This window comes from Furipterus horrens, unplaced genomic scaffold (genome assembly GCF_987537825.1).
Source record: "Furipterus horrens unplaced genomic scaffold, mFurHor1.1.pri manual_scaffold_10, whole genome shotgun sequence".
NCBI classification, from domain to species: Eukaryota; Metazoa; Chordata; class Mammalia; order Chiroptera; family Furipteridae; genus Furipterus; species Furipterus horrens.
In genome coordinates this window covers 10,259,678-10,274,851 of record NW_028327180.1, presented here as the reverse complement: position 1 = coordinate 10,274,851, position 15,174 = coordinate 10,259,678, and the positions used below count along the sequence as shown (strand labels likewise).

The 15,174-nt window shown below is 39.9% G+C and overlaps 1 protein-coding gene across 1 annotated transcript in view; it reads left to right on the top strand.

The window, feature by feature from the left end:
* Window positions 1-15,174, top strand: part of SLC7A11 (solute carrier family 7 member 11) — a 66,820-nt gene that overhangs the window by 35,414 nt on the left and 16,232 nt on the right. The window contains exon 7 of the mRNA XM_090288730.1: window positions 14,327-14,450. Coding sequence (XP_090144856.1) covers window positions 14,327-14,450 — 124 coding nt within the window. The remainder of the gene's footprint in view (window positions 1-14,326; window positions 14,451-15,174) is intronic.

Below are 15,174 nucleotides of genomic sequence, written 5' to 3'. Positions count from 1 at the left end.
AGACACTTATTTAATGGTATACCACTTAGTTTTCATTACTGTTATCAAATACCATGTGATTTGTAATCTAATAGGGATTATGAAACCAGGATGCATGAATGTGGGCAAGCTATTTCTTTCCTTCTGCACTGCCTGTATGTTGAGTTCAAAATCCTTTGCGACAAGGTAAAACACCCTTCTTTGAAACACCTTGTGTGGGAAGCAGAAATTATCTCAGTCTTAGATTTAGGCATTTCTAATCTCTGACACCAGAAGTTGTTTTTCAAAAACATATAGAATTTCACTGGTTTTCTAAGGAGACAAGTTTGTAGCTTTTAACAATCAGATGGTTTCCCCAGCTTACTATTTACTACTGTGCCATATTGTTTTTCCCTTTTCTCATATCCTCTCCTAAAATTTAGGTGTGGAACAGATAGAGACATGTATCTGTGACAAAAACTTAACAATATTCAATACTATGAATTTCTGTTGAGCATTCAGTGGTCAAATACCAAGGCCACTGTTTTATAGTAGGATGTACAATATTATATGGAAAAATACTTTATGAAATGCAGTCTATGGCATGGCACTAATATTCTATAAGTGAAAAACTAAAGCTTATAATATATAACACAAAATGAGAAAGGGACTAGAAATTATGTGTGATTTTATCAGCAGTCATTTCTTGATCCTGGTAGACTGCCCACCATACAATGCTTTCTCACTTTTTCCAAAATGTCTGTCCTCTTGGTCTTTTATGACCCTGTTTGTCCTTCCTCCATGACAGTAATGTCATGGTCATTCTCTCAGGAACAGACAACAAAGGATATGATAACATCTCTAAATTTTGAATTGTTATAGTTTTATGTGACCTGTGTATAAATAGTTTTCCACACATTTCCCTTCATTCATTCACACATTGGCATGGTTGGCCTAGTTTATTAGTCTAATTCACTGTCATGATTAAAAACACAATGAACTTGACCTTGAGAGAATGAATCACATGTTAGAATTGGATGTAGCCCTCAAATTATCCAACCCTTTCATTGTAAAGATAAAGAAATTGAAGACATAGGGGTGGGTTGGTATGTCTATATTTACAAGTTAAAATCCCAATGGCTTTTAGTTTAGTTGTCTTTCCAGTTAGTGTTGTTGAATTCAAATCTAAAAGAGAGGGATATGGCAAGATTGTAACCTTGAAATTAGCTGAAGGAAGAATGTAATCATTAGGAGTGACCTGTATGTCATTTGAGAATAGAACAAAACTGCTTTTAAAAAATGTGTAAAAGCATTAACATTTGCCTGCATTCAACTTTCTAAAGCTGTTATTCAAACACATAATGGAAGAGGTCCTAGGCTAGCAGAATTAAGTAATTTATTCCAGGCCGTTTATTGAAGGTCATTGGTTTCAAGATTAAAACAGAAACTGTATGGTTAGGAAATGCTGAAATGACAGAATCTTATCAGGAAATAGGTGCTTTTCGTTTTCTCTAACATCTTTATAGATAAACTCGTACTTAAAATAGTTCTGATTCTTCTTTGGGGGGCAATATTTATTCTTTCTGTATTGGTCTTGTCAGACAAACAAAATCTCACTTCCTGTATTGTGGCCGGAGGTAGACAAAAGAGAAATTGATAGAGAAGACACCATTAACTTTGTTTTGAGCCAGAAAATGACAAAAGAAATGAGTGAGAAAGCTAATAAGAAGGGGTCATGGTTTTAAAACACTATTTTGTAGCTGCCCTGAGTCCGGTGGACCAAAGGTTAAATGTGTTGAAAATGTATGTAGTGTTTGGCTCTTGGATCCTCCTAATGCCTTAAAACCTGCCAAGGAGAGGTGATTGAGTCCCAGATGCCGGGAGAGAGTAACTGCAAACTGAACTCAGTGCTGTCCTTCTCTGGGCCTTGAAGCTCGCTGTCTGTCTTTGTGCCAAAGCCACAACTTGAACTCTGAACTGCAGTGGGGAGGAAGCTTCCATTTGGGTATGCAGGTGCTTTTCAAGCATGTGACTAGGCAGAGCAGGAGCTTCCTGTTCCCCCAAAGACAGTGTACATGCTGTTCCTGTTGCTGACATTTCTATAGCAACTCCTGAGCCAAATTCCCTCACCTCTGAACCCAGCCTCCCCTACTCTGCAGCTCTGATAGAGGGGCGCCAAGAGGCACAAGTGATCCTGGTCTTGGTTCTCATAGTCTTCCTAACAGATACAGCTCGTTTATTCCGCTCTTAAGTGGCTAGAAGACAAATATCCACCTAATAGTTTTGGTTCAGATGATCCACTCAGTCAAGTGACAGAAAGGAAAAAAAATTTTTCTAAGGTCTTCTGTGCCCTAATAGAAAAAGTCAAAGGAGAATTTTGAGCTTAAGTATAGTAATTTGATAAGCTAAATATTTAAATTTAGCTACATTTAAATAAGATCATGTGTTTTAAAATCCTGTATATTGCTTTTATATTATAAATCTTTCTGCATCCCTAGATCATTTAACTCCTAGTCAGATTTTCTGTTTTATTTATTTTTTTCTGATTTCTTTTTATGTCCAACTTTTTAACTTCTATGGAATGGATTTCTTCTAGTGTGATTCAACATAGGCTCTTGATTTCCCCCCAAATTTCCCAATATCCCAGCATTTATTGAAAACTCACATAACCCTTAGTTTTTGATATTTTTTACTTATTTAGTTTATAGTACATTATAAATTATGACACGTCATATTTTATATTAACTTTTATTTTTTGTTTTTAACTAGTATTTCAAGGCAATCTATTCTGCTTCATTTATCTTTTCTATTGCTAGATTGGCCAATTATTATACATTTTTATTATTAGAAGTTTTAATACTGTTTTCTTACTTTGGGAGAAAGATGACATTAATTATCACTCTTTTTCTCCAAATAAATCCACATCGAATATAACTTATACTTGTGTGAAGGCAGTTTCTACTTTTAGCTTTTCATGAATGGGAAGAGAATCTGTATAGTGCTTTGAAATATAAAGCTCAGAGTTTTTAAGTTATTTTGGTTGTAGTATCTCATAATATTATCTGTGTTATATAAATACATATTTTACATGTATGTCTAAATCCTTTGTGGCCCAGAAGTTTCTTATGGTTAGTTATTAATTTGGTTTCCTTTTTTTTCTTCTTTCAGATTTTTAAAATAGTGGCTAATTAAAGTAACCTACAAGGTAGCTGCCAATAATATTAAGCTTACTCTTTTCCTCTTTTGTCTTTTTAAAAAAAATCTCTGAACTCTACTAATAGAGCACATTCTATAATGATTTTCTATTTTCCAGAATATTCTTTAACAAAATGCTAAAATGTTAATGGGAATATCAATGGAAACAAACAAAAATTATTTATGATCCTTATTAGTCTTGAAACTGCCCTATAAGAGGTTAAACATGAATTAATTTACTTATTATGTATGTATCCAACTAGTCAGTAATTTATATTCCTAAGAAATAATCCTTTACCACATAGCTTATAAACAGAGTAATACAACAATATATTAGAAAGAATAAGAACTTTTTTTTCTTGCCATTCTTCTTATCTTTGAACTAAATATTTGTCAGAAACTATTTTAATTACATCTTTATGCATCTCTTAGATGTTTCCTACCCTTCTTACAACATGACAGAGGCAGTGTTAGATGATCTCATTACTAGCCTTTGTTTTCTCACGGTGGTTCCAATCCACTTGGTGTATTCTAAGTTTACGTATAAAAATCAACACAAAACACAATTGTGTCGTTCTCTCAAATCCAGCAGTCATCCGGGAAGCCCGATATTTTGGCCGAGAGTGGGAGCCGGCTGCTGTAGTGTATTTAGAAGTGAGTCTTTCTTGAACCTCTCCGCGTCCTTGGTGCCCCCATTTCAGCCTGGGGCGCATTTCCGCGGGCTGTTTCCTCCAGACTGTGAGGCCGGATCCCTCCCGGGTTCTGGCGCCCCGTGTGCGTGTGTGCTGCCGACTCCCCGCGGACGGCTGCCCACCGATCGCGCTGCGCTGTGTTCCTGTTTCATGGCGAAGTGTTCATGTGTGGCTGCTGGGTTTGAAATTAAATCTGAGATGAACTTCAGGAGGTTTCCTGCTTTTTATTAAAAATGATTTTGGCTAGGGGCTGTGTTATCCTCTTCATAAATCAGGCGTTCTTAGGGATTTAATAATTTACAATTCACATGAGCATTGGGTGGAATAAACATTTCTTTTCTCTGCTAAAGCTGCCTCTTAACTTTGCTTTTTTATTTATTTTTTATTTTTCCCCTTCATTGCTTCCATTTATTTCTTTTAAGTCTTCTTAGGGGAGGTCTGTACAGATTTATTTCACGGCTGTGAAAATAATGTAAGAGGAAGAGTCAAAATGATAGCTTAGTTGGTTGAAATCACTTAAATCTGGCTAAGTTTTGCAAGTCTTCCTATCACTCTTGGAAGCAAGCTTTTATTTTAATTTTTTTAAGTCCCAAGTTCTAGCTTCTAAAGTAGTTTTATCTCTCTGTTTTACTGAACCGTTCTTTTAAGACCTGTCCTGGGAATAAGAGGTTGGTAAAACAAACAAAAATAGAGGAGGTCAAGGGGGCCAGGAACCCTTTCCATACACATGGTTGCAAGCTGCATAAGGAGCAATGTTATCCTAGAGGGTGACCAACGGTCCGGGTGACCCCTTTCACAGATGCTTACACTAGAGATCTAGAGCAAATACTTCATAGCGCTCAGTGAATGGCCTTACTTTCTTTGTGGACTTGGGTGAGTACAAATACGTAAATGAAGATATTTGAAAAGACAGGATTTAGAAGACGTTTTAGTCCTCATTAAAAATTAGAGGATGGGGAATACTGGGCTGGGCAGTGTGCTTAGAAAAAGGAGGGAGGATTTCTCTGAGGGGGAGACTGATCTGAGACTAAATGGCAAGATTGAGGCTACCGTGTAAGGACCTGGAGTGGGAAGAGACCTGTGCCCCAGGTCTTATCATGTTTGAATTTTAGATTGCATGAGAGAATACAATTCTTTCGTGGTGGCCGATATCTTTATCCCTTTGCTGACAACAATGCCTAGCATAAAGAAGATATTTGATAAACACTGGTTAACTGGGTGAACGCTACATAAACGACTTTGATGGAATGCATATGACAGTATCCTTAATAATAGCACCACAAATGCCCTCCTGAAATTCGGGTGAATTTAAAAAATTTGTTTGCAGTTAGATTCTGATAAACCCAAGGGTATAAAATACAGCAACTTGCAAAGACAGTCCATGAGTGTCTATGATAAAATACTCTATATATGTGGCCTTTGGGAAGTCTGACCTGATCTACAGACCCCATTTTAGAATCTGAAAGAGTGGACAGGCCACTTATCCTTTAAACGATCTTCTGTAATGACCCATTTTTTTTCCGCCAGGCTGGCACTTGGATGTTGTAGTGATGGAAGGTGATTTAATGTGCTGGTTTCCTGGTTGAGGATAGAATCATAATCTTCAGAACACAGGAGGAGATTGTAAAGTCGCCATCCTATTTTCTCCTCTGATTGACAGAACAAGGCAATGGCAGACATTTCTTTAGGACGCTCTGATATATGAGCAAGTGTTCCACTGACCTTTCAAAGAATTCTGTTCAACAATCTTTATGGATTCGCTTTATTTGCTGAAGGGATTGAATAATGAACCTTTAAGTGAAATGGACTTTAGATTTCATTAATTCAGTGCTCTCTTCCACCGAGGAGGAAGGATAAGCCCAGACAGATGCAGGGATTCCTGTGTCCTTGCTAGGGACTGGGACATGACTTGACCCAGCCTTCAGATTGCAGGCCAGAGAGTTTTTCATAAGTCTTTGAAGTCAAGTTAAAGCAAATATCAAAGGCAAAACTCCAGAGGAAAGAGGCTGCAAAAAGACAAGTTACACTTGGGGTAGCATATATAATTTGTTTCTTGGTTACAAGGCTGTAATTGGGTAATGGGGCTGAGGGGGGACCTGGAACAGAAGGGAAATTAAGCAGTGGGTGAGTGTAAGGACTGCCTCTGCTTTTCCAGGACAGATGGTCCCTCGGCCATTGCACACTGTGTGTGGACTTGAGGAAATTATCCCCGGAGAGAGATTTGCCTATGAATCTTTGTAGACTAAGAAAAGGCATAGTAAATATAAAGTGAAGGCATAAAAGCTATTTTTTTTTTTCCAAAAGATTGAATGTTTGAGCTGAAAGATAAAGGATCATACCATTTCCATTTCTGCTGGGAATATGCATCTTTGTAAGTGGACAGCCCGAGGAGGGGAGAGGGAGGACCTGCCTTTGTGACCTTTTCCGGGAGCTGTCAACGGTTTCAATCACAAGTCTTCATCATCGCGTGCTTGACAATGACACATAGTCTCTCTAAACCTGCAGGGTGCTTAGCCCATCACCTCTATTTCTTCTCATCTTCGCTTTTCTCTACTGCTCCGTGAAGCCACCGTGTCATGTTCTCCGTGGCCCCGCTCCATGCATTCATCTCTTTGATTTAAGCCAGGCCATTGCTCTTGGCTCCCCTATTCCTTCATAGCTTTCCTACTAAGACTTTTCCCCTCAATTACCCTAAGAGTGTAAGAGGAACTTGTGGCACTGAAAAATTATTTTCAACTTCATGGAGTCAAATATATACATATATACTTAATCATTCATAGGTAGACACCTGTGAAACCAATTTACATACTTTTAGTACTTTAGGAAGCCATCATTGGGTCCAAAAAAATTATCTAAAAACATAATTTGACTTGTAGAATCTAGAACAGTCCTTTTAAGACTATTGGAAAGCACTGGAATGCTTCAGTTGTTTGGCAGAATGTTTTTGCATAAAACAAATAAAGGGGACTGATCTGGTTGAAGTGAGTGAAAACAGAGTAACCTGTAATTCTATCATTTGTCCATTTTTGATTTCGATTTACAGAGCACCCAATTGGAATGCCAATTATCTACTTGACCACCAGCTATCAAAGTGAAATGACCACTAATAATTAGACTAATCATTTTTGGTCAGAAGTATTGAATCAATTCCTGGTGGTAGAAGCAGTAGTTCATTTGTCATGGTTGAATGTCCCCAGATTTACCTGTTTCGTTTCCTATAATGTGACTGGACCTGATTTAAGTTTGTTTAGACATGTGGTCGGTTCCTCCTAAGATGTTTTTATAGCCTGAGGGAATCTTGCCTCAAATTTTCATTTACTGTGTCAAAGTGAGTGTATTTATTTCATGTTGTCTTGTTTTTAGTATATTAATTTACCATTCCACTGTCTTATTATGTGTCCTTGGGCGAAACAAGGGCCAATGTGCTCTGACCGTTGTTGGGTTGATGTCAGTTGTCAGACACGCAGGGGATTTTTTAATTTCAAAATAATGTGTAGTGGGCTCTATCTTTGCTTGGTTTCTGGGAAGTTTGAATAAAAAGTTTTTCACCGTCCTACCTTTTTCAGATGTAAATGCTTTTATTTGGTTCTGTCATTTGGGACATTAGTTTAAGAATTTTGTATTACATACTGGTTTCCTATAACACTAATAGTAGAGAACCCATTTTAACGTAAACCAGTTAACTGAGATTTACAAGTTTTAATAAAACGGAACCCTTCACTCTTTTATTAGTTTGGGTAATGGCAGCTGCTCTAACAAACACACTACAAATTTTCAGTGGCTTCCAGCAATTGAAAATTCAACACTTAAATTCACTAACAGTCATTTACCATTGTCATCCCTGGCTGGCTGAGGGGCTTTCTTCCACAGGTTGATTCTGTGACCCAGATTTCTCCCAGGATGTGGCTTTGCTACTCTGTAACTCTCAATTAGCAAAATGGGGTGGCAAGACAACCCACTTCTAAGACACCTTGGCCTTCAATTGCCACAATAATTGACACACTAGAATGAGGCATTTTGCTTCCTAGAAACAAGAGAGTCTGGGAGATGTGATCTCTCTCTGCTGCTTCTCAGGAATACCTTCTTCTTTGGAGAGAGGAACACACATTTGTGGTAGGTGATTAATGGTCTCAGCCATACCTCTGGATCTCAGGAATTGCATTATAAAATGTGGTTCACTGAGATGCTGCCTTACCTTAGTGTACTGTAGACCAAGTCCAGAGGAAAATTGTGAAAATTTAAAAGGCATATTTTTAAAACAATATAACAAAAATAAGCATTGTCCATTAGTGTTATTAAAATATTTTACCTGTTATTTAATTGCAAACATTTTATTGGAAACCAATGTTGTTTTTCTACACTCAGACTTGCCTGCTAATATCTTTATGTTTACCCATGATAAAAACAGATAACTCTAATACACCTGGAAGACACACTAAATCTTTAGAATATGAGAAAATATGAGGTGCAGACAATGCAAATTTTTTTTACTTGTATGGAATGCAAGCAAATGAAAATTTACTCTCAAGCTACATTTTGCTGAATAATTTTATTTGGCTGTGAATTTATTCTAATCGTAGGAGAAAAAAAAAATAAAGCATTTAAGGAATGAAAATGCTCATACGCTTCTGCCTGCCTTTTGCCCTGTTTCTGAATTGGAGGTTTTAGTTCATTTTCCCCTGCGGCTTTGCTGCACTGGCCTCCCTCTGTGCGTCTGTGTTCATTTTTGCAGGAGCCTCCTTCAGCCCTGCAGTCTTTTAATCTCTGTCTGTTCATTTCTTACGTCTCCCTACAGGTCTCTCTGTCTTCTCTCTCTGTTTCTGGAGTTCTTCATCTGTGGACCAAGGAGAATGGTGAGATTTAGATTAGACGCCAGTGGTACTGAAATGGAAAATGTCTCAGGGAAAACACCCGCGCTTGGCCATGACGCTGTAGGAAGCAGAGGGCGGGGGTTTAATGCCGGGAGTCAGTGGGCTCCCAGGGTCCCTTTCTACGACAACTGGCTGGCCACCTCACTGTGTTCAGCCTTGGCCCAGATATTGTCATTCAGTCAGAACAAGAACCTGTAAGGATGTTCATAAATAGGTTTATTAAATGAATTCCTTCTCTGTCACTACATTTTTTTCTTTCAGTACAAGCCATGCCATCCCCCCAACTATTTGCTGTGTCTCCCCAAGTGCGTTCGTTTTAAAATGTCTTTCACAGCCCAGTTCCCACTCAGGGTAGGTGACTACAGATGTGGCAATAGCACTAAATGACAATGAGGTGAAATCGCTGAAAATACACAGGGGATTCGTATACCTCCTGTCACCTGCAATCTAGTAGATTCCAGTCTGGGAAGCTATCAAGAACACTTATTTGTAATTCAATCCCTGCTGGAAATATCAAAAATCACATAGCTGAGTAGGACAGCTCCATGTCTAGGGGTCTCCGGAGGGCATGGAATGAGCAAGAGTCAGGGGAGGTGTGTAAAAATGTATCTTTTTGTTGGTAGCACATGACTAAAGTTTGAGGAGGTAAAATTAACAGCAGTGGTAATTAACAGTAATTTTGCAAAAAAAAAATATAAATCAAAAAGAGAGATGCTTGAGTAATTTCTGAGCTAGAGCTGAAGAAAAGCTTTCAAGGTCTCTTGTGGGTCATTATAAAGGAAATGTGAAATAAGTATGATTCTAAAGTGAATACTTGGAATCAAAAGATACTTCATGTAATTTTAAATACTTTTTGTTGAGGTGAATCCCAGTTACATTTCAGTCGTAAACAAAAATTCCCTAGTTTACTAACAGAATTAAAGATGCTTTCAAAAATCCTGTTTTTCTTTTTCTTTTGTATCTCACATAGAAAGAAGTTTGCAATATTCTCGCCCTTCTGAATTCCTCCTTTTATTCCTCCCTCCCTCTATCTGAATGCCAAATTCATGTATTAAAACATTAATGATTTTAAATAGAAAATGCGAAGCATCAACCACTTGTCTTAAAAGATTCCAGAATATCCAAATACCCAAGAGTGGGTTTTGCCAGAACTCATGATGCCCTGACCCGTGGCTCACAGACGATTTCAGATACCCCAGGATCAATGAGTTCTGTGGTCCCCGTGGTGTGAAGCCAACACAGGGGACTATATGGAACTTAATTTGGTTCATACAAATCTCAGAAGATTTTGTTCCAAGTTTTTAAACAATTTTAGTAATATCCTGAATTCAAGTGATTACAGAATTACTGCTATGGTCTGCATATCAGAAATGCCTGTAACCTCCAGGTGTGCTCAGCTCTCTGGAGAATCAAGCCAGGTTTACTCATTCTGTTTTCATAGCAAGAGTCTTTTTAGCCTGTACAGAGCATGGGAAACAATGGTTATTTCTGATGCTCTATTATAGTTGCAAAGCCTATTAGAAAATGCAGCTGATGCTGCATGTGTATTTCTGAGGACTGTTAGCTATGAAGAAAAATATACTTGGCTTGAAATGTGTCACATTGTGGCCATCTGATATTTGTGTCACATATAAAATATAATACATGTTTATCAGCATGTAAGAGTGTTAGGGACCTTGTAGATAAGAGTTATGATATGAGAGGCTATATCACAGGTGTGGAACTTCGAGCTGGAAGAGCTAGGTTCAAGCTCTAGCCCTTCCATTGACAGCTTTTGGGATTTTGGCTATGTCATTTAACCCCTCTGAGCCTCAGGTCCCTTGTTTGAAAATAGGGGTGTTGCCTTCTATTTCAATGGGTTGTTGTGAACTTTGTTTTTTAATTGTTCATACTCTAGCTCATTCCACACAGGATTTGAAATGGCATGTGTATATCTGAAGATAAAATATATTTGCTAGTGCTTTGGAGACTATACAAAAGTAAACTATGAGCCATTACTGGTGGGACATTTTGGATTCTGGGGGAGGTCTGTCCCTTAGAATGAAAGTGCTTCTAAGTGGATGTTCCAGACTTCCATGTGACAATGTCAAATGAAACAACTATTGATCCACAGATATCTATTGACATAGACTGGTTATGGGGGCTGATTTAAAGTAAACCTGTAAGAAGACTCCCCCAAGGCCTTGTGATTGAAAACCATTTGCAACTAATGAAAATATCAGATTCTCACATATGTAGTGCCTGTTCTTTGAAAGGACAAATAATGACCAATAGCTCGTAGGGATTACATGACTCTTTATCAATACATTTGTATTTTGTGAGTCATAACAAACACATACAAATACTAGAGCAAGAGAAGACCTCACAGGTATAGGTGTGAGTCCTTTTTATCCAGTTTAAAGACACTGGTTTTGTCACACTTAGAATTAGCGGCCGTGTCACAGTTACACAGAGGCCAGAGGCCACACACATCAGTGGCCTAGCAAGTCCTTTAATTCCTTGTGTTATTGGGTGCCGCTTGCTTTAATCTTGGGTTGCTAACCATGCTTATCTGCCCTCTGCATCTAAAGCCTTCCCAAAGATTGCTGTGGCATGGCCTCATAGCTTTTATCGGCTCACCCCGCTGCTCTTACGCTGTGACGCCTGGAGCTAACCGCTGGTACCACGCTCTCCTGCACAAGGCAACCCCTGTCCTTGGCAGCTGATTGTGGCTCCTCACACGGCCTCCGGGATCCCTCTCCTCCTCCCCACGTCCACGTGAAACAGAACCTCGGGGGAGAAGAGAGCAGCTATGTTGCCACGGCCCCCCCAATTCCCGAGCCTTCATTTGACCTAGGGAGAAATTACTGGGCGTGGTAGGAATCACAGCAAAGTCAGACCGGCTCTCTCGTCCTCAGTTTTAAGCTCCTTTGATTTTTCCCTCTAATATCTGTATTGTATGTTTTCTGATAGTACAATTGTTAATCTAGTGCAGTTCAGTGTATCTGACGCGCATACTTACTTTTCCTTCTTTTCTACTAAAGGTGTCCAGGGACATTAATTAAGTTAGGCTCTGTTGTCTTCTAAGTTGAAAAAATAAAATAAAAAGAAAATCTACCTCCTGAACAGTGAAACTATCCATTACAGTTCATGTTACACAGAAGAACTACACAAATCATGGAATAAGGATTTTCCCCCCTCCTTTACAGCAGAGGAAGCTGCATTTTCAAGGACTGCATGAGAAACACGGGCTTGCTCAGAGCTCCCCGATAAACACCATATTCAGCAATTACGATTTCTCTGAAAATGAGCAGTTAGCGTCTGAGGACCCACATGTCAGGGGGAGAGCGTACGCATTGGCCGTTAAAATGCTTTGACTTCAAGGTAGGCTAGACGGGCAGCCGACTTCTGCATCTCCACGTCCCAGCTGTGTGTCCTTGAACAGTGATTGAAATTCTCCAAGACGTCATTTCCTCATATAGAAAATGGTGATGTTTCCAACCTACAGGATTTTCCAAGGATAAAGGGAGACACACACGTGAGGTGCCTAATAAAGTGTTGGGTCCCTAGCGGACACCACATTGATGGCAGCAGCTGCTGATGTTGCTTGTAGTTATTGACCAGCTGAGAGAGAAAAATAAAAACGGAAAGCTCTGGAAAGTTAGATTTTGGGGGGGGGGGGCCGGGAATCCCTTTGGCTAAGGTCAATTTAGAAAATGTGCCTCAGAAGGACCATAATCTCCAGGCAGGAAACGGGTGTGCAGGGCGGGTTTGGAAGAGGCAGGTGGGTGGTATTCTAGGTGCCAAGCAGCGAGCCCAAGCCCAGATTTGAGACGGACTTCTCTGTACTGTTTTACATCTTCATCTGAGGAGACAGGACTGCCTGTCCGGGTTGGGTTTGGGTTACTTCACTGCACTTCACCATCAGTCACCTCCCTTTTTATTATCAGAACCTCTTCATGTCTTAATTTCATTCCTTAATACTATGCTTGCAAGGAATAGAGAGGCTGGGTTTCTCTCCTCCATGGAAAGAACTTAATATCCCATCTGGGGAAATCATAAAGCTGAAAGGGTCCACGTTTAAAATAATACAGCGAGTGATTGAAAAGCTGCCTGTAGACATTCACGTTCATCTTCACCCCCCTACGCCGTTCCATTAAATCTCTCGGTAAAGGAAACAGAATTTATCTCTCGTTTGCCGCGTGCCTTTCGCTCTTGTATCTAATTGGCCCAGTGATTTCCTTGGCTTAAATTTGCATGTATCAGTCACAACTAGCAATGCATGTTAGGGCTCAGGCCCCTCTTTGCACTGCGGAAGGGGGACAACTGCCCCTTTCAGATCAGGATGCCAGGATTTAGAGGTCGGTGCTTCCCCATCAATGCTTAAGGCTTCAGGGACCAGGGGAGTGCTGGGCTCCGAGCGGCAATGATGAATGGCAGCCACTGACTGGCTAGGTTCGCCCGTTCGGCATAACGAGCAGGGACTTGGGGTCCTCAATCACGCCCAGCTTGGAGAGTGGTGCAGGCAGGGCCCCTTCTTCCTGGTTCTGAACTGTATTTTCCTCTTGGAAAAAAATTAGATTGAGGTCTTCATTAGTGACCCCCAGCAGGGTTAAGGCTCCATGGGGGCTGATAAGCTCTGTTGGCTAAAAAAAACCCATTAGCCTTTATGCAGGGAGCTGAAAGAAGGTTTGAGTTGCTTGGACTGGAAAGAAGAGGTGATTATGTTAAGAAAGGAATGTGTATCGGTAACATGGAGCCAGAGTATGAGGGTTAGTAACTTCTTGGCTTTCCTAGTGCGTTAAATGAAGACGTAACAGCGCCTTTGCGCTGGGTACTTCTTGATGCCACATGTCACACTCTCCAGTCGTGTGGACTTCACAGCACGTCACCTCTAATTTCATGGGATTATCTGTGATGTTGCTTTAATAGACATTCATGATCTTAAGCGTCCTTTGAACTTGCAGCAGGGCAGTGCAATGTCATTATTGTGAGCATTTCTGTGCTTTGTTGTGTTACATACAAAATTATTATTCCCATCATTGAGAAAGGTATTGATAGCTATATCCTGCTCTCACGCTTCTGAAGGGACTTTGGAAGCATTATTTGCTGGTAAGGGAAGCTACTGAAGGGGAAAATCTCCTGAGTGGGAAAGACCTTTTGGGGAGCCTGTATCAGGAAGGTGTCAAAGCAGCGAGTTAGTATTAGAGCGTCACAGAGGACAATGGTCCCATCAGCATCACCCAGGAACTAGTTAGAAATGCAAAGCCTACTGAATCAGAATCTCCGAGATGGGCTCAGCGATCTGCCTTTTCAACAAGCCTCCTGGGGGATGCATGCCCATTTATGGAGGACAAGGATGGGATAGCCCACCCCCCCTGTTCTGGGGGTAGAGCAGGAGATGCCACGGCGGAAGGATCTGCCCCCGTGGACCTTATTCCATTACCGAGGAATGTGTGGTACTTCACCCTGGTGCAATGTTTATGCATACCCAACAGAGCATGTAATTATCACATGTTCCATTTAATTTTTAATTTTTGTTTGTTTGTTTGAATTAGCCTGTTATCTTCTTTGGTTTCGGAAAATGACTCAGGGAAGACGGCTAATGAGCGACTCCTTTGTGTGTTTCAGAACCATTCCCCTTGCCATCTGCATCTCCATGGCCATTGTCACCGTCGGCTATGTGCTGACGAATGTGGCCTACTTCACGACCATCAGCGCTGAGGAGCTCTTGCTGTCCAACGCGGTGGCCGTGGTAAGTCCAAGCGCGGGGAGGGCCAGCCTGAATTTAGGCTCATGAGCCGAGGTGACTTTAGAGCAGTTCCTTCCAGCGGAAAAGCGTTTTGAGATTCAGTCATCTTTTCCTGACCTGAATGATAATGAGTTTTTAAAATTTCAGAACACACCTTAGCACATCCTGTTTAACTGATACAGCTGAAGTCCCATATGGTTTCTCTGTAGTGCTAATTTCATGTAAAATATTTCCACATGTACGTGCTTGACAACACATTTCCACAGATATACATTGAATAGAGGCGTTATTCTTCCAAGATGTCTTTAAGGGCAGGTGGGAAGTTCCTGAATTAAAAAAAAAAAAAAAGGATTATTTTTGGTATGCAAATTACAATTTATTCTGTACATTTTCTTGTTTGTAAACTTTCAAATGCTATCTTTTCAAAGATTGTTCCCAAAGTACCCCTTAAGAATCTCCTAGTTGAACATATGTTTGTTTCTTCTAGTATATATCCTTTTGAATACTAGTCATGGCATATTATTAATTTGGGGGAATTCTGAGTTATTCAGAGTTAAACAAATATCATTGCTGTAGTACTTCTCAGAATACTAGAGATGCTAATGTGCATTTTAACTCCCAAGGATGGATCCTCATACTTTTACATTTTTCACAGTTTATTAAAGTTCTGACCATCTATATTCCCAAAAGTCGTGTTATGGGACTGTTATTCTGTGACCCAAACTTT